The following is a 23,075-nucleotide window of genomic DNA, read 5'->3' on the forward strand; positions in this document are numbered from 1 at the left end:
GTGACTGAAGACAAATGGGGATGCAGAGCCCACCATATTGCAGCTTCATCTTCCTGAAACACTGGGGCTTCCAGGAGGACAGCTTGGATACCTCTATTGTACTGGAAAACATGGGGTTTTGAGTCTCTTACAACTGGATTTAAATCCCACCTCTCTCTCTTACAAACTGTGGAATGGTGGGAGAATTACTTAATCTCTGTGGGATTGAGTTACACTTGTCTGGGAGGGGTTAACCACAGTAACCAACGTTGCTGTTTATAATTAGCGTATGGATAGTTTGCCCAATAAATATCAGCTCACTTCACTTTTGTTCAAAGTTAAACATAAACAACTTGTTCCAGTTTGAAAACGATCATGTTAATAATAGTTGTCTCCAAACATAGGCCTCCCAAAATTCAGGTTTAGATATTTTCAATATGGCTCAGGTGTTTTTTTCTCCCGCAGGTTATTAGTGTCAAGTTTTTCTTGTCCCAGGGGTTCTAACTATGGCTTACTCCCATTCTTATTATATCTCGTTAACCCTAGATAAACACACAAATCAGTGGTTTATTATGAAAACCCCATAATACACAGTGAATGTTTCATGGTTCTCATGTTTTTCTTTCCTAGACAAAGGAAACAAAAACAAGTTAACTTTTGGTTTTCAGATTCAAATAGGACTGTTGAAACTGTTCCTTCACACTACCTGTTATTAGGCAGGTCATTACTACTTTTATCTAGGGGGCCATTCTTTTTTTAAAAAATCAAGTCTGATTCCGTTTCTCTCAATTTATCAGTAAAAACAACTTTTTAGTTTCCTCAAAGCAAGACAAACCATATTTTTTTCCAGATATAGCATTTGTTGGCTTATTTTAATAGTCTCAGCCCTTAATCTTAAAGTGATGAGGGTGGATAAAGGATAGAAAGACACTATACAGGCCGGGCGCGGTGGCTCACGCCTGTAATCCTGGCACTCTGGGAGGCCAAGGCGGGTGGATCGCTCAAGGTCAGGAGTTCGAGACCAGCCTGAGCAAGAGCGAGACCCCGTCTCTACTAAAAATAGAAAGAAATTATCTGGCCAACTAAAATATATGTAGAAAAAATTAGCTGAACATGGTGGCACATGCCTGTAGTCCCAGCTACTCGGGAGGCTGAGGCAGTAGGATCACTTAAGCCCAGGAGTTTGAGGTTGCTGTGAGCTAGGCTGACGCCATGGCACTCACTCTAGCCAGGGCAACAAAGCGACACTCTGTCTCAAAAAAAAAAAAAAAAAAAAGAAAGAAAGACACTATACAAGCAAAAAGGAGACTTGATATCTCAGTTATTTTTTGGCAATTGCATTTATACTGATGATTTTTCATTCCAGCACATCAAAGGCAATATTTACTGATCTTTCTTGACCCAGAAATGACATGGGCAATATCTTATATCTCTAAAACTCCCTAGTTTTGTGGCACGATGGTCAAGAGTGAGGCCTCTGGAGACAGACTGTCTAGGTTAGAATCCCAGCTTGTGCAAGTCACTTAACATCTTGCTATTGTTCCCTTATCAATGAAATGGAGATAATAATAGTGTTTACCTCACTATAAGGATTGAATGAATTAAAAGTGTTAAAAACTTAAAATATTGCCTGGCACATAGTAAGCACTCAATCATTATTATCACAATTTATATTTGTGCACTGGCGTCCCTCCTTGTTCACTAAGACTTGTTCCATTAGCCCCTATTCTATGCCAGGCACAGTGATAGACACCTCAGTTCTAAATCATCCATCATTCTTGCCTGGAAGAGCTTACGGTAAAGTAGAAAGAAAAAAAAAACTTGTTGCTGTAACACAGAGGTTCTTAAACAGGATTCAGGGAGTCTGTGAGCTGGGACGAGAAAAAAAATTACATCTTTATTTATACTAACCTCTAGCTGCAATTTAGCTTTTCTTTTTAGGTGACAAATCACATTAGTGTTAGCAGTGCCTGTGGCTTTGTTACCAAGAGAAATTTTCGTATCATATTACAGACATTTCTGTATCACGTTACAGTTCTTGCAGGTATCTCAAAAATATTATTTATCCTCATCATTACTTTGAAATTTTGATAGTTATCCGACTAACCAGCTGCTAGATCTCATTTATTATTCAGTACATTTGTAAAGAAGAACTTATAGTACTACATCACAACTTTTTAGTTTACTATTTTAGTAACAGTATTCTGTTATAATTGGTTTCCTTTATAATCTGATACATTTTATATTTATACATTGTTTTAAAAAGGGGTTCATAGACATCACCCATCTGCCAAGGGAGTTTAAAAAATGTTAATAATCCCAACAGGTAAGTCTGAATAAGACAAAGTAAGGGCACTAGGGAAAGAGTGGATAATAGTACAAAATGGTTTTTTTTTGTAAGAGAAGCTAGGTGGCCCTTAGGTTTTAAAACAAATGAACTTAAAAACAGTCAGCTTGTGGTACATCACTAAGGATAACTGTATTATTATTGCAAAAGAGCATATAAAGTGGAGTTAGAAAAACTGGGTTTACGCCACAACTCTGCCACTAAATGAGCAAGTCATTTAACCTCTCTAAGCCTATTTGTCAGCTGTAAAATGGAAATAATGTCAGCTTCACCGGATCATTATGAAAAAGCTTTTATACTCATAAAAACATAATGATAACTTTAAAGTATTAAAACTATTGCTATCCTTCTTTCCTCACATACATATCTAGTCCTGTGCCAGGAAAAAAAAATATATATATATATATAAGAACAACAACAGCCTTTGCTTTTAGGAGTTCACAGTTCCATTCCAGATATGTCATGAAGGCAAAAACAAACAAACAAATCTCCTGGAAAGCAATTCAAATTCAGTGTGAGGTAAGGGAATTAAACATATACAAGTCATTGACAGTGAATTGGCATAATAAATCTCAAAAACAGTTGTCACCCCCAAATTCAGAAATAACAACACAAAATAAGCTAGTCACAAATGGCACCAACCTTGAGATGATCTCTAAACATTACTATCTGATTAAGAAAATAGTAAGGTAGCTAAGATAACTCTTCGATTAATTCTAATTTATCTGAGGCATTAAGATTTATTTTTTTAGCATTCTACACAAAGGACAATCCCAAAGTGAAAATTTGTTCCTCTGCCTCTCCTGTAGCATGGTTGGCTTTGATTCTCATGACCAGTGCTAGTTAGCTACTGCACATAAAACCATGCATATGCCCATGCCCAAGCTGAGAATGCTACCAAGGTGTTCTTAAAGGAAATAACCTCTAAGAACATCTCAACTCCCTTAGCTCTATTTCTGTTTATCAAAGATTTATGATAATCCATCACTAGTTTTTTTCTTTGATTGTACCCGTTTCTCCATCTGCACCCTCTCCCCCCAAAATGGGAGAACCTGTACAAATGATAGGCTGGTCATTTTGCCAGTTATACTTACTTACTGTTAATTAATATATTAATATTCTTGTTTATAACTTGGTATTTTGTGATTTGCTTAGTGTTAGTTAATTCTACAGATCCTGACTGAATTGATGAAACCTCATTTTCTAACCCTGTAAAGCAGTTTACCAAGATCTAAAAACCCACAAGCCTCTGTGGGATGGCATTAATCAGAGAAGGCTGATTTCAGAAATCTGAAAAAGAAAAAAAAAAAAAAACCCTCTTTTTGTGGGAGGATATAAAAAATACAAAGTACAGAGAATAGTATAATAAACTAGAAAGCACTCTGAACTTTTTTCTGAATCTTTATAGAGGTTGTCTTTTAAAAATCAGCAACAGGTATACCTAATTTCAGATGTGTTCCTGAAAAGCCAAATTTTATATTAAATGCATCATTTGTAGGGCTCACTTTAAGTAGCAAAGTCTCTGATAAAGTCAGTACTTGAGGTTTTTAAATAACCATTCCAAAGATAATTAGTTTTGTAAACAACTTGTTTAACAAAGACACTTGCGTAAACAGTGTTTTGCAGTTAACTACAGAGAACCCAAAGTAAACATTTGAAAAATGCTATATAGATAAGGTATGAAATGGTTCTATGTTTATAGATTGGGATTTTTGAAGGTAGTGTTTCAGTTTAATGTAGTATAAGATCACAGAATCTGAATTGGGTGAACATTCTTAGAGATCATCTTGTCCAACCTGCAATTCACATCTTTAGGAATATAACCTGTACCCTAAGACTGAATCGGGCCTACGCCTCTTTTTAAGCAAGACCCGCAAAACACCGTATTTCCTCTCAAGTTTTCGATCGCAAACTGTATCGAAGAGTGTAAGTTCTTCTAAGAAATCATCGTTTTCGCTCTGACCACTACTATGGTTCCTGGAGCCAAAAATCCAAATATCTGGACTTTGCTCCCATCACGTGGAGAAGACGCCACCTCTCTGAGTGAAGACCCTGAAACCTACAGGAAACAGTTTCCCTCCCTGCGACAATGTAAATCGCTCCCTTTAGCGGAGCTCCGTTGCGACCGACAGCAGCCGCTGCAAACCCTTGCAGGTGCCAGTGGGACTCCACCATGGGTGGCTTGGGGCACGTGGTGTTCAGAGGACAGAAGACGCGATTCCCGCCCCGGGAGCCCCTCACCTCAGAAGCGACCCTGATCATGGGCACACCAACCCCCCGTCAGGCCCCTTCCCGGGAAGTTAGAGACTTGGTGATCTATAATAGATCTCAGTTCATTTAACACGCCCCTCGCCCCTAGTTCCTCAGAGGCCCGCCTCTCTTCAGGGGGTCCGGTAACCCCCTGGGGGCGGTGACTGACGACGCTCTGAAGATAAGAAACGGCTCCCTAAGCCGTTCGCCGGGTCTCTCTCTCCCCACAATGCACCGGGGCCAGCAGGAAGGCCGCTCCGACCCCTAATTTTCCCGCGAATTCAGTTCAAAGAGGCGGCCGGGCCCGCGATCGGCAGCGCGCACGGGCCAACCAAGCCGCGCCTCCGCGAAAAGCACCTCCGCGTGACTGACGGGGGACTCCACGGGCCAACGGGCTGGGCGGCCGGGCGGCGCGCGCTCCCGCCGGCCAATCAGAGCGCCGGGCGGGGGAAGTGGGCGGAGCGAGGCCAGGGTAGGGTGAGCGGCCTCCGGAGCGGAGCGGGGCTCTGAGGAGACACTTTTTTTTTCCTCCCTCCTTCCCTCCTCTCCTCCTCCCTTCCCTTCCCCTCTCCTCCCCTCTCTCCTCCTTCCCCCCTCGGTCCGCCGGAGCCTGCTGGGGCGAGCGGTTGGTATTGCAGGCGCTTACTCTCCGGGGCCGCCCGGCGGGTAGCTGGCGGGGGGAGGAGGCAGGAACCGCGATGGCGCCTCAGAAGCACGGCGGTGGGGGAGGGGGCGGTTCGGGGCCCAGCGCGGGGTCCGGGGGAGGCGGCTTCGGGGGTTCGGCGGCGGTGGCGGCGGCGACGGCTTCGGGCGGCAAATCCGGCGGCGGGGGCTGTGGAGGCGGCGGCAGTTACTCGGCCTCCTCCTCTTCCTCCGCGGCGGCAGCGGCGGGGGCCGCGGTGTTACCGGTGAAGAAGCCGAAAATGGAGCACGTCCAGGCTGACCACGAGCTTTTCCTTCAGGCCTTTGAGAGTGAGTGTGTATAAGGCTTTGAGGGCAGCAGTACCCACTCTTCCAGCATCGGGGGACGGGACACTGTGCCGGGCCCCCCTTCGTCCCCGGGAGTCCAGTTGGTTTGAGAGTGGAGGGAGAAATTGAGGAGGATGTCCCCCCTTTCAGGGATTACGGCTCCAGGGGATCCAAAGTCTAGGGCCTTTGGGGGAAGTGGAAGAGGGGGTCCAGCGTAGGTTGCTGACTCCTCGGAGGTTTACACAAGAGGTTCAGCCCTGGGGCCCCACGTTAAGAGCAGGCTTCTTTTAGATGCGGAGGTTACAGTTGAGCTGAGGTGCAGTCAGATCCCAAGACTAGTTCTTGTTTTCTTTCATACTCCAGAAGTACGGGGGTTTCGGTTGTAGGTTTTGAGGTGCAAAATTAAGCCTGTGAAGGGATGAGTGCAGTAAAACCGGCGAAATTGTCATTAGTCTGAAACGCCTTCGCGCTAACTTGGTGCTGCATGTTAACATGGCACCTTTGATGGTTTAAACCTTTCAAATATATCCACCCATTTTTTGGATACGTAAACTGAGACAGCGGTCAAGCGTCTTACTTCTCTGGAGACGACCCCGGAATTCTGTTCTTTGTACTTAGCTTTATTCCGGCACTTTTTTTTTTTAATATCAATTTCTGTTTTTAAGGTCAGTTTGGAGGGCGAAACTGGGACTTATTTGGAAAGGGGAGTAAGGTGTCTGGAAACAATAGAATTTATCAAAAACATCATGACTATAAATAATTTTAACTGTTCTTTAATGAATGTTGTATCCCAATTGTTTTCCCTTTTTGCTTTTTTGTGGATGTTACAATTTGGTTGATCTTTAATAGCTAAATATCTTACAGAAACTTGAATAAACTTGGCTCTACCGCCAAATGTCCTTATTTATAATGTTGTTGTGGCGTAGTTAAGGGCATGGTATCAGCTGTGCTTGGAAAGACGTATTACATTGTTTAATACCCTTCCTTCATTCTCTCATTAGTGCTTCATGAAATTCTAATTGGAATTTAATACAAGGAATTTCAGTTTTTATTGAAACGAATATTGAGGCTGTTTCAGAGATTCACATTATTTTGCCTAATACACTTCCAAAAATCTGTAGAGGCTTTCATTGGAAATATGATGGAACTTTGTCACCACTGAAAGGCAGTGGTGACAGATATACTTGCATCTTCTTTTAGTTTAATCTGAAACTAAAACTAAACTAACTGAAGAGTAAGTGGAAATTTAAAAAATTCTTTCAAAACGTTATGAGAAGACAAATCCTCCAAGAAAGTTTTAACTATTTGCTTTCTGATGAGTCCCCTTTGGAGACGGCAGCTCTAGAGAGATCTGGTCACAAAACAGCTTGATTTTTCTCTAATGTTGCTCTTCATTTATGAGACGTTTAAGTGCTTTAATATAATATAGTTACTCATATTTAGTTTGATACTACTTAAAGAAATGTGATATTAATAGGTCATTAATGTAACTGGTATGATATGTGTATTTTTCATCTTTAAGTTTTTTATAACAAATTAAGTTTTAGCTGGTTGAAAATTTAACTGATTTAACTAATCCTAAGCATTAAAAAACTTGAGAATCTGTCAAATGTGTAAAAAATACATGTTGAGGTAGTGTTTATATAGAGGTAATATTTACATTGAGTAAAATAGATAAAAATTTAAACTGTAATTAGAGATATTCATTGAGTTTAGCTACAATTGTGCCTCAGACACCTTTCAATATTGAGTTTCAACATATCTGTATTAGGATGTCTGGGAAACGGTTTTATGTCACTTTGGCTGACTACGATACACATTTTTTTAAGTGAAATTTTCATCTTGTTTGGCATCAATAAGTAGTTATCTTGTTGAATCCAGCTGCCTATTTCAGCTACTTTTTAGAAGGAGATGGATTATAAATAGTTTAAACTAGCTAAATTGAATGAATATAACTACTGCCCTTCAGTTTTGCCCAATAACAATAGCTACCTTAGAAAGGTTTAAGAACAAGATTATAGAGAACCATAGGTTTAAAATAAATGGAGATGAATTTTGTGAATGAATGCCATATATTGAATGCCTTTTGATTTTATGGCACATGCTGATTTTTTTGATGTAAATATTAGTGCATGATTTCCATAACAGGTGATTGGTTTATGTTGGCTAAAACATGGGCTGAGAGTTGATATTTTCCTGACAAGTTAAGTCATAAGTACATTTAGATAATTTCTGGATTTTGTTTCCTGTTACCTAGAACCAACACAGATCTATAGATTTCTTCGAACTCGGAATCTCATAGCAGTAAGTAGTCAACAAAATTCATCAATATTATTTCTTTCTTACAACTTCATCTATATTTAATTTTAATATTTTAAAAATTTTTTTATAGCCAATATTTTTGCACAGAACTCTTACTTACATGTCTCATCGAAACTCCAGAACAAACATCAAAAGGTACATTTTTATAACTCTTATTTCAAGCTGATCAAGCCATGTTAAAGTTTTGTTTTAAATTACTATTTCTAATTATGAAAACAAGTGAAAGAGTGGTTGCATTAGTTGCAAAGTGGTTTTTAATAGTATCATTTTTGTAAATCCCAGTTTGTTCCTAGCATTTTTCCCCCTCCAACAAGAATGATTTAGTAGTGAAGTGAATGAGATAATTGTACTGACTCATGTTTTTACTTTGTGCCACTAGTTATTTTCAAGTTTGGTAGAAGTCAGGGATTTAAATATTTACTAAAGGGCTCAGGGTAACCATCTTTGATACATAAAATTTAAAAGTTACTTAGCCGGGCATGGTGGCGCATGCCTGTAGTCCCAGCTACTTGGGAGGCTGAGGCAGTAGGATGGCCTAAGCCCAGGAGTTTGAGGTTGCTGTGAGCTAGGCTGACGCCACGGCACTCATTCTAGCCAGGGCAACAAAGCGAGACTCTGTCTCAAAAAAAAAAAAAAAAAATTTAAAAGTTAATTTTTGAATATTTCTTATATGTCTAATAATAAAGAATTAGCTCCTATAAATGATAGGTTTAGAAAGTCTTGTTTATATCTTTGATGGAAGTCTTACTGAAGGGGAAATACTTGCAAAGTCAATGGGTTGAATGTTCTTAAAAAACAAGGAAGTCTTAACTGGTCTTAAAGTGAAGTCTGGAGGTGTGGGACAAAGCTTTTTGCTGTGTAACATTTAAAGCTTAACCATATGTAATTATGGAATGCAAGTTTCTTGTCCTAGGTACAAGATTATATTTATTAAGCATGTCAAGTGAACAGGTTAAGATTTAAAGGAGAGAACTTGTATTAGGCATTTGGTGTTATAATCTTGACTTAGTAACACCATTAAACTGTCTTAAAAGACTTTGAAACCAAACTCCTTGGGACAGCGGTCCCCAACCTTTTTGGCACCAGGGACCCATTTTATGGAAAACAATTTTTCCACGAGGAGTGGATGTGGAGGCCGGGGGAGGCAGAGCTCAGGCAGTGAGGCCAGTGATGGGGAGCAGCTGTATAGATGAAGCTTCACTCGCCTACCCTCCGCTCACCTCCTGCTGTGTGCCGCCCAACCTCTTTTTAAGTTTCATGGAAAACAATTTTTCCATGGACTGCGAGGGAGCTCTGCAGCCTGGTGGGACTGCTGTTGGTCCAAGGACTCGTGGTTGGGGACCGAAGCCTTGGAAGACTCCTACTAGTTATTAAGTGGCATCACGTTTCTGTAGTAAGACATAGTTGAATTTTGTAGATGTATCTACTTGTATTTTGAAAGATTGGAATGTTAAAACTATTTGTCTTTTGGTTCTCTTTCTGAAGAGAGAGAGAGAATGAATTGCATTTAATAGCTGAAAATTGCTGAGCACCCAAATAATTTGGAGAGAGGTTATGAATTAGGTAACAGAATTAGATTTGTCAACTCTTTCCCTGTCTACTCTATTATTTGATCTATGCCAGTATTCAGCATACTTTTTCTGTAAGGGACCAGATAGTAAATATTTTAGGATTTGTGGCCAGGAGGCAAAATCAAGGATATTATGTAGGTATTTAATATAAAAAGAAAGAAAAATGTCCACAAATTTTTATTGATGAAATTCAGTACAAAATACAACATTTTGTAGTACAGGCCTACTAAAGAGAAATGTAGAATTCTTTTCGGGGGAGGAGACAGATAACATTTTGCTTAATTGGAGTTCAAAGTTAAGTGTTTTCCATCATCAAATCAATTGCTAATATTTATCAGAAAAATGGTTTTTAGCTCATAGGTTGTACAAAAATAGGCAGTAGGCCAGATTTGGCCCTTGGTCCATAGAGTTCTGATCCTTGCTTTATTCTATAAAACTCAAATTTAATTAACTTTTTTCTTTCGTTAAAGTATTTTTAATATGAAAGGTCAATTGAGTTATCTATGATGGTGCTTGATTTTAATTTTAAAAGTGGTTAAGTTATTTTAAAATAAGTTTGTTAATCCACAAATGGATAAAAATAATACACATTTAAAATCCAAGTTCATCATTTTCCTGTTACGTTTGTTTATTAGACAATATGTCCCATTGTGGGATATGTTTCTGTTGTCTGCCATTGGGTGAAGATAGTTTAAAAGGCTTGATAGTAGAAACTGATTTTCTTAATTGTTGCCCTTGAGGTTTTAAAAAAAATTGTCTTTGGGGAATTTGGAAGCAATTTGTTTGGCAAAAAACATTTAAGTCCCACTTAATTTCCTACAAAAATGCATAGGAATCACTTAATTCTCTTGTTATGTACATGACTTTATATATAAGACATTAAGACTAATTTTTAAGAAATTAGAGCTAACTTATATCTTCAAATGAATGCTGTCTTCAAAGTAGTTGGTAACTTTGGAAGGTGGCAAACGTAGTCCAGTGATTGTGATCTTTTCTTAAGACACTTTTGGAACTCCTTTTTTTAATATTACAACAACATAATATCTATTGTTGGAATAAGCATGTCACTCCTTTTGAAGTCATACTCTCAGTTCTCGTATTAATTCTGGTATGTTAAACTCATCTTGCACTTTAGTCTCACTTCATAGAGATATTCAAATTCTAAAGGCTAACACAACAACTCTGACAAAGTAGAAATATAGGTAAAGAGAAGGGCATCTTTTATCTAATCCATTTTACTAGATGTCATTTGAGCTGTTTCTGAATCCTCCCAAGAATATTACCTGAAATTTCTTGAATTTTTAAAATATTCTACTTTTTGATAACTATTTCCTTTGTTAAATCTGAGCTAAGGTAGCATTATCTTTCTAAAGAACAGAAATAGTTGGTGTTGGGGAGGAGCTGCTTTTGTATAGTTGCGTATGTGGTTTGTTTTGTTTATTCCTAAAGAAGGCAGGGCCACTTTTATGATCTTATCTATTTCAAATAGTTGTTAATATTTAATTTTCCTATTCACTTCTCTGCATACAACTTCATAATATTGGAAGAGATGAACCTTGGGACTTAACAGTCTTACCTTTCTTTCTATAGACGGAATTTCTTCTTAATCATTACGTAAAGATAAACATATTATTCTTAAAAGTTTCCAGTAACTTCACAACCCTCCTCAATAGTAACTTTCAGTACTTACACTGAACAGTTCTTGTAAGTAGCCTAAAAGAGTCCTATATTTTTCTTTTCTCTTCTCTCTTATCTGTGGAGATTGAAAATATATTGCCATCCTTCTTAAAGCATTTCTTACTGTGTTCTATTGGATGAAACTTTAATATTGAAGTTTTCAGTAACTCTAAAGGTAAAGAGAGAAGTTTTTTTCCCCCCTTAAGATCTTTGGTTAACGGAGGCTTTTCTTATTTACCTAAGATATAGATTGTATCAATTCTGCTCTTCCTATCAGTGATTTATTGTAATATAGTTACGTTAACATTTTTCTACTGTTAATTTGTATTACAGTAGTTGAGTACAATAGCTTTTTGAGGAATGAGCATATTCATAATTTCTAGTATCTATATTCAAGCATTATAAAGTAGTAAGTTAATGTGGAAGACATTAAGCTTTTCAAGTCTTAAATTTGAAGAGAATATATGAGTATAAAGAGAAACGTTTGTTCCTAATTAAATTACATGAATCTAGGTTTTTAAGCCTCTATCTGTAGGGGACATATCATAGACTACCTTAAGAACTAAGATGAGGCTTGTTTTAGGATCTATTCATCCATTAATTGCTTTGGGAGATTATACTTAATTTAAGTTTCTATTGTGTAAAAATTACTTTTTTCTCTTGAACTTATTAAGTTAAAACCTAATAATTTTATTATGATATTATTGGTATGTCCCCTTCACAATTTTTTCATGATATCAACAACCATCTCTTTAATATGATACATATATATCATTTAACTTTAGGCTTTGCTAATAATCTTGGAGGATATCTTGTGAACTTCAGATACATTTTATAGAATATCCATTTTTTATGTGATGTTGCTGGTATATATTTGTTGGGTTGCTTAATAGAAATGTGTTTCAAAATACATGTAATTTATATTTGTTTGGCTCAGTTCAGCAGATGCTTGAATACCTGCCCAAATGTAAGGCACTATGCAAACACTACATGGCTTTCCTTGAAGAAAAGCAATCACTGTCCTTCAGGAGTTTATAATCTAGTAGGAGAAATAAAATATTTACACAAGTTTCACATGTAGGAAACCAAATATCATTATAATAAATGTAGACCAAGTGCCATGGGTAAAGAGAAATCATTCTGATTTGGGAATAATTACAAATGGTCTCATGAAAAAGTTAGTATTTGAGGTGGGGCTTGAAGACTTATCTACTGTATTGTAACATATACTGTCTTAATAGTATTCATTGTATGACTAACCATCCATAATTTATCTTACTAAAAATAATCAATCTGATTTCCATCTTGCCTATAATAGTGACAATAAAGTGTAATTTGTGTGTTTTTCCCAGTTGAGAAGTGATTATTTTGTTTATCTGTTTCTTCCAGGAAAACATTTAAAGTTGATGATATGTTATCAAAAGTAGAGAAAATGAAAGGAGAGCAAGAATCTCATAGGTAAGATAACCTATCAGTTTACATTAAGTGATATACTTGAGGAAAGAGGAAAAATTACAGTGATCATTTCCCAAATGATCACCTCAATATCATAAAGAATTAGAAGGAACCTTAGAGGTCAGTTGGTCCAAACTCAAACACAAGTCAGGAATTTCTGTAGCATCCCTGGCAGAGAATCCTTAAGCCTTGGCTTGAATACTTCCAAGTCAGGGAACTCACTGCTTTAGAAGGCAGTTGTATTCATTATCATTTATCTCCATTAACAGTTTCTTGTGTTTTGAATGAGAGTCTCTATAACTTCTGCAGTTGGTCTTAATTCTCCTACCTCATTGAAGGAAGGATGGAGACTCACATTTATGATATACTTGCTATGTGCTAGGTGAGGTGGCAGGTGCTTCACAGTATCGCATCTTTTCTAAGTAATTATCCTCAAATAGGAGAGGGGCTTTTTTCCCATCTTTTCCTTCCACTTATTTAAATCTTTGAGGCATCATATTCATAACTTTATTTTGTATTTGAAATATGTTTCTCACATGATAGTTTCAGAAATTTGACCCTTTGGACAGAATTTACTTATTGTACATTTTCAAATATATACCCAGAACTAATCCCTAAATGTTCTGACTAGCCCAGTATCTGCCTACTCTAGACAGTGTGCTTCTGTTTATTCTTTGATATGTAAACGTGAATGTTATTCTAGAGAGAAACAGGAATTTGGGTGGTTTTTGTTCATTCATTGACTACTTTTAGAGAGAATGTAGAACAAAAAATACTAAATTTTTTTTTTAAATGGAGTTGGAAAAATTGTCACAATGCATTTTTCTACTGAAGTTTTCTTTTTCTCTTTGTTTTTTTCTTTCCTAAGATTTCCACCTCCTGTCTTCTGAAGTTTTAAATCATATCTTACCAATTTAGGTCGGATATACACTTAAAGATGCTTCATTTATGTTTTTTCCTTGTTTTAGTGAGTGGTAAAAAAGACTTCATTTTTTGCAGTCGGTTACATTTTAAGCTTGGCTTGAATTAGGTGACTTTGTTACTTGAGTCATAAAATAACAGTTTTAATTTTATATCTTAACAATCTTGTGGGATTGAAGTGTAATTTATGTTTCCATATCTAGGCAATCCTGACTTGTAAATCAAGCTGTCATAGTTCATTCTAGAAGCTGAGATCCTGAATTTACCTAATCCTTCTATTACTGCTCAGGGAATACTTTATGAGAGAGAACTGAGAATATTCCCAGTGCATGCATGTAATTCTTAGCAATTTTCTATTCCAGATCCTTGTCTGGTCACTTGCCCTGGACAGAGCTCTTGGGATCTTCAGTGCTTTTTAAAGTATCCTGGTCTGACCCCCCTGCTTCTTTTCTCCTGACCACTTTAATAGTTTGTTCTCTAGGCCTTTCAGGGTTCAAGTGGGAAAGAAGAATGAACCAACAAGATGAAGAAAACTTGACCTTTTTCTACATCTTTCTCATCAAGGTTCTACCTTCATTGTTCCTAAACCCTACGGCTATCTAATTGTGACATTGGCTTTGATAAATATTACTGAGCTTTCCTAAGAATATGTTGTGACGGAGATATTCTAATAATTCTCCCTGAACAATTGTTTCTCCAATAATTTTATTCTTTTCCACTCAGTGGGTTCGACAGCAACTCATAGAAACATCAGAGGGTTACATAAATTTGCTGCTTGTAATTTTGGAAGAGAACTTTTTCTACCCCTGGGGCTATTGGGGACCAGTAAGTTGGCCATTTCAACCCCCCAAGATTTTCATGAAATGTCTGAGTGTTGCTCCCAAAGGCACTAAGATGAATTAAGGAAGTGCTTCATTTTAAGTTTACTCCCAAGACCCTATGTTACTAACTTCAATATATTTCTTGTCTCAAATTAAACATGTTCTATTAACTTATCACACAGGGTTCTAAGAAGTGCCCTAGACACTGGTATATAGCACCAGCACTATAAAATTTTGCTTGTGGCCGGGCGAGGTTGCTCATACCTGTAATCCTGTCACTCTGGGAGGCAGAAGTGGGAGGATTGCTTGAGGTCAGGAGTTCAAGACCAGCCTCTCCCAAAAATAGAAAAATTTAGCTGGGTGTGGTGACGTATACCTGTAATCCCAGTTATTCAGGAGGCAGAGGCAGGAGGATTGCTTGAGTGAGCCCAGGAGTTTGAGGCTGCTGTGAGCTAGCTAGCTATCATGATGCCGCTGCACTCTACCCAGGGTGACCAAGCAAAAAAACAAAATAAAACAAAACGGCTGGGCGCGGTGGCTCACGCCTGTAATCCTAGCACTCTGGGAGGCCGAGGCGGATGGATCGCTCGAGCTCAGGAGTTCGAGACCAGCCTGAGCAAGAGCGAGACCCCGTCTCTACTAAAAATAGAAAGAAATTATCTGGCCAACTAAAAATATGTATAGAAAAAATTAGCTGGGCACGGTGGCGCATGCCTGTCGTCCCAGCTACTCGGGAGGCTGAGGCAGTAGGATCGCTTAAGCCCAGGAGTTGGCGGTTGCTGTGAGCTAGGCTGATGCATGGCACTCACTCTAGCCGGGCAACAGAGGGAGACTCTGTCTCAAAAAAAAAAAATTAAATAAATAAAACAAAACTTTGCTTATAAAATCTATTGTCAAATTCTTTGTTTTGTTTTGTTTTGTTTTTTTGAGACAGAGTCTTGCTCTGTCACCTGGCCTAGAGTGCCATGGCATCAGCCTTGCTCACAGCAACCTCAAAGTCCTGGACTTAAGCAATCCTCCTGCGTCAGCTTCCCAGGTAGCTGGGACTACAGGCACACGCCACCATGCCCGGCTAATTTTTTCTATTTTTAATAAAGATGGGGTCCCGCTTTTGCTCAGGCTGGCCCTCAGATTCTTTCTTAAAAGAGAACAAAACAAATCTTTGTTGTTCCATGACATTAATTATTAGAAGTTAAAATCTTAAATCATATGAAAAACTATCTCTCCGTCTATATTCTTTGTACCATTTCAGATATAGGGATCTCATTCAGTTTGATTGGATCCTGGATCTGTTCAGCAGCTGTAGTCGGGAGGCTTCTACTAGAATTCATGTTCTCGCAGCACTTCCAAAGTTATATCTCCACTCCCAAGCCCAATATATTTCATTTTTTAAAGTTTAAGGGGAATATCAAGATGCACAAAAATACCGTAGTGTGACAGCCCAAAAGTTAGTACAATCAAATAAATGCCTGACCTAATTATGACATTTGTAGTGACTTATAAACTAAACCAAAATCCCGGCATTGTCTATGGAAAGGTTGGTGGTGGTTCAGGATTTTTTATACTTTAGATCTACAGTTAATCTTACAAGTAACTTGCAGAAACTTTCTATTAGCATAAGGAGCTGATAAAAAAAAGAAAAATAAGGGACACTTCATGGTTTATACTTCTCTAAGGTGCCAAGCAATTCATGACAATAGATTAGAGCTGTTATTTGTAACCTTAAAACTCAGTAATAAAGCCTACTATCTTCTTTTCTTGAAGAGTAGCTTCTGAAACTCCCAAAGCAATTAGCAAATTTTAGAAGCTTATTGTGGTTGCACCTTTAGTCCCCAGGTTTTTCCTGTTGTCTCTTTTTGATTTTTTGTTATCATTATGCATCATTTAAAGCATCTTTATTTTCTTTATAGAAGGTTTGATACAATGCCTTATATTCTCTCCAGTTCTTATTTCTGGTACTCCACTTTTGAATCTACTATGGATTTTGAACAAGCACAAGTTTATTAGAATAAAACTCTTGCCTTTCTGTAGTCGTCCATCCTAGTAGGAGCTCAGGGGTTTCTTATGCTATCAATCCTACCAATTTTGGAATTCTGTAGTCATAACTCTTGACTTCCAAGTGCATGCCTATGAACTGAAACACATCATGAAAAGATTTCCAAATTGGAGTTGCTTCTAAAAGCTAAAGTAGACAGTGTTCCCCAGGGCCAAATGAGAAGCTAAATGTCTCCTCTCTCTTCCCCTTATTCCTCTTCCATTCCTGGTTCACTGTTAATAGCTGGAGAAACCCCTTAAAAGATACCTGAACTATAACTTTTATTAGGAATATTTTCAGGCGTGTGTTTATAGTAGATTGATAAGGCAGCATACCTTTTATCAGTTTTTTTTTGTTTTGTTTTTATTACAACCTAAACTCTTGAATTTTAGTAATCTTTCTTTTCTAAACATCCCCTTCTCTAAGCATCTTTTTGTACAATAACAAGGTCTAGACCTATAGTTTGGGGTGGGATGCGGGGGGTGGGGTAGCTTCCTTAGCGTGCCATGTCCCAGGTACTATACTGAGCCCTATGGAATATAATGGTGAGCAAAACGGTGAAGGCCCTGCCTTTATGGAGCTTAGTGTTTAGGGGGAGACACATAGTCATATAAGTATAAAATAAGCTGGGAAAGAAAAGTATAGGGAAACTATGAGTACATAAAGCAGGAGAACCAGCTCTCATTTGAGGTATGGGTATGGGAATAGTAATGGTCAGGGAAGGCCTCTGTGAAAAAATAAACTGAGATTGAAGGATGAGTAAAGGAGTGAAATGAGGAGAGAGAGGATGAGTAGATAGGTGGTTCTAGATAAAAAGAATATTATACATCTGGCATATGAGGCTAGGGTAATTGAGTAGAGAGAGTAGGGAGAGTGGCATGAGAGGAGGCTAGAGCAGATGGCCATGGCCACATAATGCGAGGTCTTGTAGGCTGTTTAAGGATGTTGATCTTAAGAAAGCCATTAAATTATTTTAAATAAAACTATTATGTTAATAGTTTTTCCTACCCTTCTTTTTTGTAGATTCAGCTGCATTTTTAAATCTTTAGGCTGCTGCTTAGGTTGGTTGTATATCTTTTCCACCATTAATAAGATCTGATGTCTTCCGTTTTCTGCTTTTTTTTTTTTTTTTTTTTAATAACACTCCTATCTTGACTGTAAGTTTTGAAGTTGTTTTCAAGTTGGTGGCATCTTTTCACTCTTGAGTTTTCGTTCTTTCTTTAGAACCTGGGCTGTGAGTTTCTTTTTATGTATCTACTTCTCAAATCACTTGCCACAGAGCATATCTGATTCTTAAAACCTGGATGTTTCAGCTACCTGGGAAGCTGAAGCAGGAGGATGGCTTGAGGCCAGGAGTTTGAGACTCACCTGGGTGATACAATGAGACCCCATCTCAAAAAAGAAAAAAGAACCTGGGTGTTTAAGAACAAATTTTTAAGATATTCCTTGTATGATCTTTGGGTCTGTAGTAATTCCTTTGCGTTTTCTCTAGTACTTCAGGAAGGTCATCTGTTTATAAATAATAGATACACACCATCCCCTATTAAACTTTATCTTCTCACTACAAAGTGTTTTCATTTGTGTATCTGAACCCTGTATTTTGAGACCCTGGATGCCAGAATAATGGGCTTGATGTAGTCACCAGTTCCTTAGCTTAATATATCATAGGATAAAATGTATAAGAAAAGTTGGGTAGTTAACATCCAATAGCGTGGATGTAGTCCATCAAACCTGTCCTGTTTTCAGGTAATATAGCCATGACTCTAGAAATGAAGCCTTGTACCTCCACTGGTCAGATTAATGTGTATAAATTAGAGGCACTAATCTTGGTCCCTTTTCAGCATAAAAACTTTGGTTTCTCTATGGGTTCTGGTTATTTTTGAGATAGAGTCTCACTCTGTTGCCCTGGGTAGAGAGCAGTGATGTCGTCGTAGCTCACTGCAACCTCAAACTCTTGGGCTCAAGCCATCTTCCTGCCTCAGCCTCACAAGTAGCGGGGACTTAAAAGGTGTGCGCCATGACACCTAGCTGATTTTTGTATTTTTAGTAGAGTTGGGGTCTTCGCTTTTGCTCAGGCTGGTCTCAGAACTTTTTGAGCTCCAAACAGTCCTTCCGCCTCGGCTTCCTGGAGTGCTAGGATTAATGGGATCTGGTTATCCTTACTAATAAACGTTGAGGTTCCTCTATGAATCTGGTTTCAAAATGTTAGTCCCTTATGAATTTACTTAACCTCATTCTGCAGACTGCTTTAAAACTGTCAGATGTTTGTGCTTGGAATCTAGCGTCTCAAAATTTCAAATTTTCCATCTAATTTCTTAGTACCATGTTGCTTGCTTTCTGAGAAGGTAGAAATAGGGAACTCATCACATAAATGAACCAAATCGTTATGTGATATCCTGTCCTGGTCATCTAAAGTAGATCCTTTGTAGGCTAAAACCAAATAGCCCTGACCAAAATGAACCAAATCATTATATGATATCCTGTCCTGGTCATCTAAAGTAGATCCTTTGTAGTCTAAAACCAAATAGCTCTGACCAACCTTACATGTTTCTTTTCCTTCCCTTTGTCTGATCCAGCTTAACCAATTAAGATGTGGACACAGTAGCCACAAGAGAGGGAAGAGGGAAGGCAAAGAAAACTTTGCCCCTTTCCCTTGGAAGAAACTGCCTGTGGAAGGGATCATTGGTATACTTTATTCTAGGTACATATCAGAGTGTTTACTTTCAGGTGGGGGAGAGGACATCATGTATAAGAAAACCACATTCCCAATGTTATCTTTTAAATTGATTAATTGAAAATTTGAAATTCTTTTTCTCAAACAGTGTTATAATACTGGCTGATTGTGCGGACTGTCCTATGTAAGATATAATGTACCATTTAAAACATTGTGTCTCAAAACACTGTGGTGAAGGACATTTTTATTGGTTGCTTGTTTGTTTTCAATTTTCAGTCTTTTGTTAGTCTTAGTCTCAGTTTCTTACATTGTTGTGGAACGATAAGTTTCCCTAATGCCTTCAGTTTGTAGACCACATTTTGAGTAACACTGATTTAAAGTATTTTCTGCGGTAGACAAATGTAAGGTCTTTCTGGTATTTCAAAGTTGGATCTTAAAATCATATTTCCCAGAAAAATAATGTAAATGATGCTATTAGTACCACAGTATAATGGGCCATGATTCCTGACCTTTAAAAGCTTATTACTCTAGGAGGACATTATCTTATGGAAAGCATTTATTTGTTGGGTACCTTTCTGTAAGACACTGCTAGGTTCTAGGGGCACCCATATAATAAAAAGATTTTTTTTATTTCACCTTATTATGGGGGTACAAAAGTTCAGGTTATATATATTGCCCATGCCCCCCATCTCCCCAATAAAAAGATTTTTAAAAGAGATGTATGTGAAAAAATAGTGACAAAACAGTGGTAAATACAAGTGCTTATGAACGAAAGAAGTGATCGTTAAACTCAAGGATAGTTGAGGTTGGGGTCTTTGTAGAAAAGGGAGAGAGTACTTTGCTAGATACTTTATTTTTTTCTACAACCTTTGCAATCTTGAGAGAAATTATATCCTCATTTTATAGGTATCAGGACATAGTTAATAACTGGAGCCAGAATTCAAACCTGGATTTTCTGACTCTATTTAATCATTCTATTCTGTTTTCCTATATAAGACTTTAAGAACTTTTTGAGCTCTAAGCGATCCTCCTGCCTCAGCCTCCTGGAGTGCTAGGATTAATGGGATCTGGTTATTCTTACTAATAAAAGTTGAGGTTCCTCCATGAATCTGGTTTCAAAATGTTAGTTAAAGGAAACGAGAAATGGGAGTCATTTCAGCAGTCAAACAAGATTTGGTAGCTGGGGGACTCATTCAGAAATTTACAGAAAGGAGCCAGGCATGGTGGTGTACTCCTGTAGTGCCAGCTACTTGGGAGGCTGACGTCAGAGGATTCCTTGAGTCAAGGAGTTTGAGACCAGCCTAGGCAACATAGTGAGACCCCCATCTCAAAAAAAAGAAAAGAAAATTTGCAGAAAAGGATTATAGATACAAAATTAAGGTTAATTTGGCTGGGCATGGTGGCTCATGCCTGTAATCCTAGCACTCTGGGAGGCCAAGGTGGGAGGATGGCTTGAGCTCAGGAGTTTGAGACCAGCCTGAGGAACATAGTGAGACTCTGTCTCTACAAATTAATAGAAAAATTAGCCGGTCATGGTAGCAATCACCTGTAGTCCCAGCTATTTGGGAGCTGAGGCAGGAGGATTTCTGGAGCCCAGGAGTTTGAGGTTGCAGTGAGATATGATGACGCCACTGCATTCTAGCTTGGGCAACAGAGCTAGACCCTGTCCCAAAAAAGAAAACAAAATAATAATAATAGGTTAATTTAAGTAAATTAACCTGGTCTTAGTATGTAGGTTTAATTAAAGCAACTAAGAATAGGATAGACATGTTGTTAGTAATGGATTATCTTATAACATGTAAAAATTATAGAATATTCCTCTCTTTCACTTATGTTTTGGAGTTTAGATAGTTCTACTTTGTAAGGTGATATTTATGGAACTGTTTTATAGAAAAATGCTAGCTATCTTAGTGAAATGGCATGTACAAAGTATCTGATTCATGTCAGAAAGTAATGTAAAAGTGTTTATAATATATGAATTACCTGTGTAGAATAGGTTTTTAAGAGTCCCATTGTATACCATTTCTGTTGATATTTAAGTTGTAGTGGTTATTAGTTTTTCCCTCATAGTTATGCTTTCTAACTCTGCATGGACCCTTACACTTTTACTCTTCTGTAGTTATTTCGTCCTCCAATGATAGCCTAGCATATTTTCCTTAGTACTGTTCTAGAAATGTCCCTCAAGACCCCTGCCCTGTAGTTCTTTTAGCAGACAGTTTCATGACTTACTTCACTAAGAAGATAGAGACATTCCTACGTTTTCCGTTGAAATATCTTACTTGCCTCTTATTTCTCTATCTTAGAAAAAGAGGAATCCTAGACATATTTATAAGGCTAACCTAATATGTCCTCATGTCTAGTCATTACTTGCTCCTTAATACTCTTCTTGCCTCAATGTCTTTTTTTAACTCTTCCTCTGATTATAAAGATGGGGTGGGAACAGTCCATCACATCTATGATCCCAGCACTGTGGGAGGATCACTTGAGCCCAGGAGTTTAAGACCAGCCTGGGCAGCATAGTGAGACCCCATCTCTACAAAAAATAAGTTAGCAGGGCATGGTGGTGCGCGCCTGTAGTTCTAGCTGCTTAGAGGAGGCTAAGCCAGGAGGATTGCTTGAGCCTGAGAGTTGGAGGCTGCAGTGAGCTGTGATTGCACCATTGTACTCCAGTCTGGGTGACAGAGCAATATCCTGTCTTAAAAAAGCCTAGATTGTTACTAAAATTTAAAAAAAACAAACACCTACCCTTTAGTGGTCCTTACTGCCCAGTAACTATTTATTTTCATTCTTTTTACTGGTAAATTTCTTAAGTAAGGGATCAGTACTGCTTTCCTTATCCCACCATCTCTTATATAGCCCTCTGTAATCTGGTGTCTGTCCACATCGCTACTGAAACTATGCTCTGGAAAGTTAGGAATGGTCAACAAATAGATTGTTCTGTTTTGCAGTTTAAAGATACTACAAAAGCCTGTTGATGTTTCTGTTTATTCTATCCCATCCTAATAGTTTTTCAAACGTTGTTAATACATGTTTGTAAAAACAAGGATCACTGTAGTCCATGCTTCCTTTTACTGTCCATTTACTGTTGAAACAGTAAATTACAGATCTATAGCAGATTTGTAATTGTATATTTCACTCTTAATTAAAATATAAAGTAATGGTTCTGCATCATTTGTTAGGAAGGTTGAATTTCCATAGCTTTAAAATATTTAAACACTTTTGCATAGATTCAGCTACTCTAATCAAAATTTCCTTTTGAGAAGTGGGAAGGAACACCTGTTCTCATTTTATAGGTAGGACACGAAACCCAGTAAATTACCTGGCTTCTTATTTGGTGGTCTGTTTTTTTGTGCCTTACTCCTTTGGTGTTTTTGTATTTTTTACTTTTATTTTTGTGAACTGTGGGTTTTTTGTTATTGATTTTTTTTAGGTGTATAGACACACTATTTTGGATGTCATACTTAACAGGGAAAGCATGGAGTCATGGGCCTGAATAGCAGATGAGAATGAGCCTGTATGGTTCATTAAAAAAAAAAGAATGAGAAAATCAAATATTTATAAATTAGCTAAAGTAGCTTTGATTTCAATGTTATATTTTAAAGTCTAGGTTATTATACAGCATTAAAGTGATAAAAATTTTTTCTTTGTTTTATTTAGCTTGTCAGCTCATTTGCAGCTTACATTTACTGGTTTCTTCCACAAAAACGGTATGTACTTTTAAAAGTAAATATATTGGCATTCTGACAGCAAAATGCCTTTGTGAATGTAAAAAAGAATGAGAATTTTGGGTGTAAATTTATAAAATTATATTTAATGGAAATTTTTGATGTTGATTCTGATAATGATTTTAAGCTTTAAATTATTAAAGTTAATGATAAAAATTAATTTATTGCCTTAGAACTGGAATAGGTAAAGAAGCTCCTGAATAGCACCTGTTCTGCATAAACATTTTGAGTTGATGTTACTGCATTGTGTTTAAAAACACACAGTAAAACAACTGAAATAATCACTGCTACCAGTGGGATATATCAGTATGTTAGATATTACACAAAGG

The 23,075-nt window shown here is 37.7% G+C and overlaps 1 protein-coding gene across 2 annotated transcripts in view; it reads left to right on the forward strand.

The window, feature by feature from the left end:
• The first annotated feature begins 5,030 nt into the window (after nt 1–5,030).
• The window catches only part of SUZ12 (SUZ12 polycomb repressive complex 2 subunit), a 43,457-nt gene continuing 25,412 nt past the window's right edge, over nt 5,031–23,075 (forward strand). Inside the window, exons 1-6 of one of the 2 annotated variants that reach the window (XM_045525435.1) lie at nt 5,058–5,201; nt 5,462–5,548; nt 7,803–7,849; nt 7,938–8,002; nt 12,505–12,573; nt 22,679–22,728. In XM_045525435.1, coding sequence (XP_045381391.1) covers nt 5,500–5,548; nt 7,803–7,849; nt 7,938–8,002; nt 12,505–12,573; nt 22,679–22,728 — 280 coding nt within the window. In that variant the 5' untranslated portion in view covers nt 5,058–5,201; nt 5,462–5,499. Of the gene's footprint in view, nt 5,549–7,802; nt 7,850–7,937; nt 8,003–12,504; nt 12,574–22,678; nt 22,729–23,075 lie in introns of both variants that reach the window. The other variant, XM_045525434.1, reaches the window with a different exon arrangement.

The sequence above is a fragment of the Lemur catta genome, chromosome 15 (assembly GCF_020740605.2).
Source record: "Lemur catta isolate mLemCat1 chromosome 15, mLemCat1.pri, whole genome shotgun sequence".
Taxonomy (NCBI): domain Eukaryota; kingdom Metazoa; phylum Chordata; class Mammalia; order Primates; family Lemuridae; genus Lemur; species Lemur catta.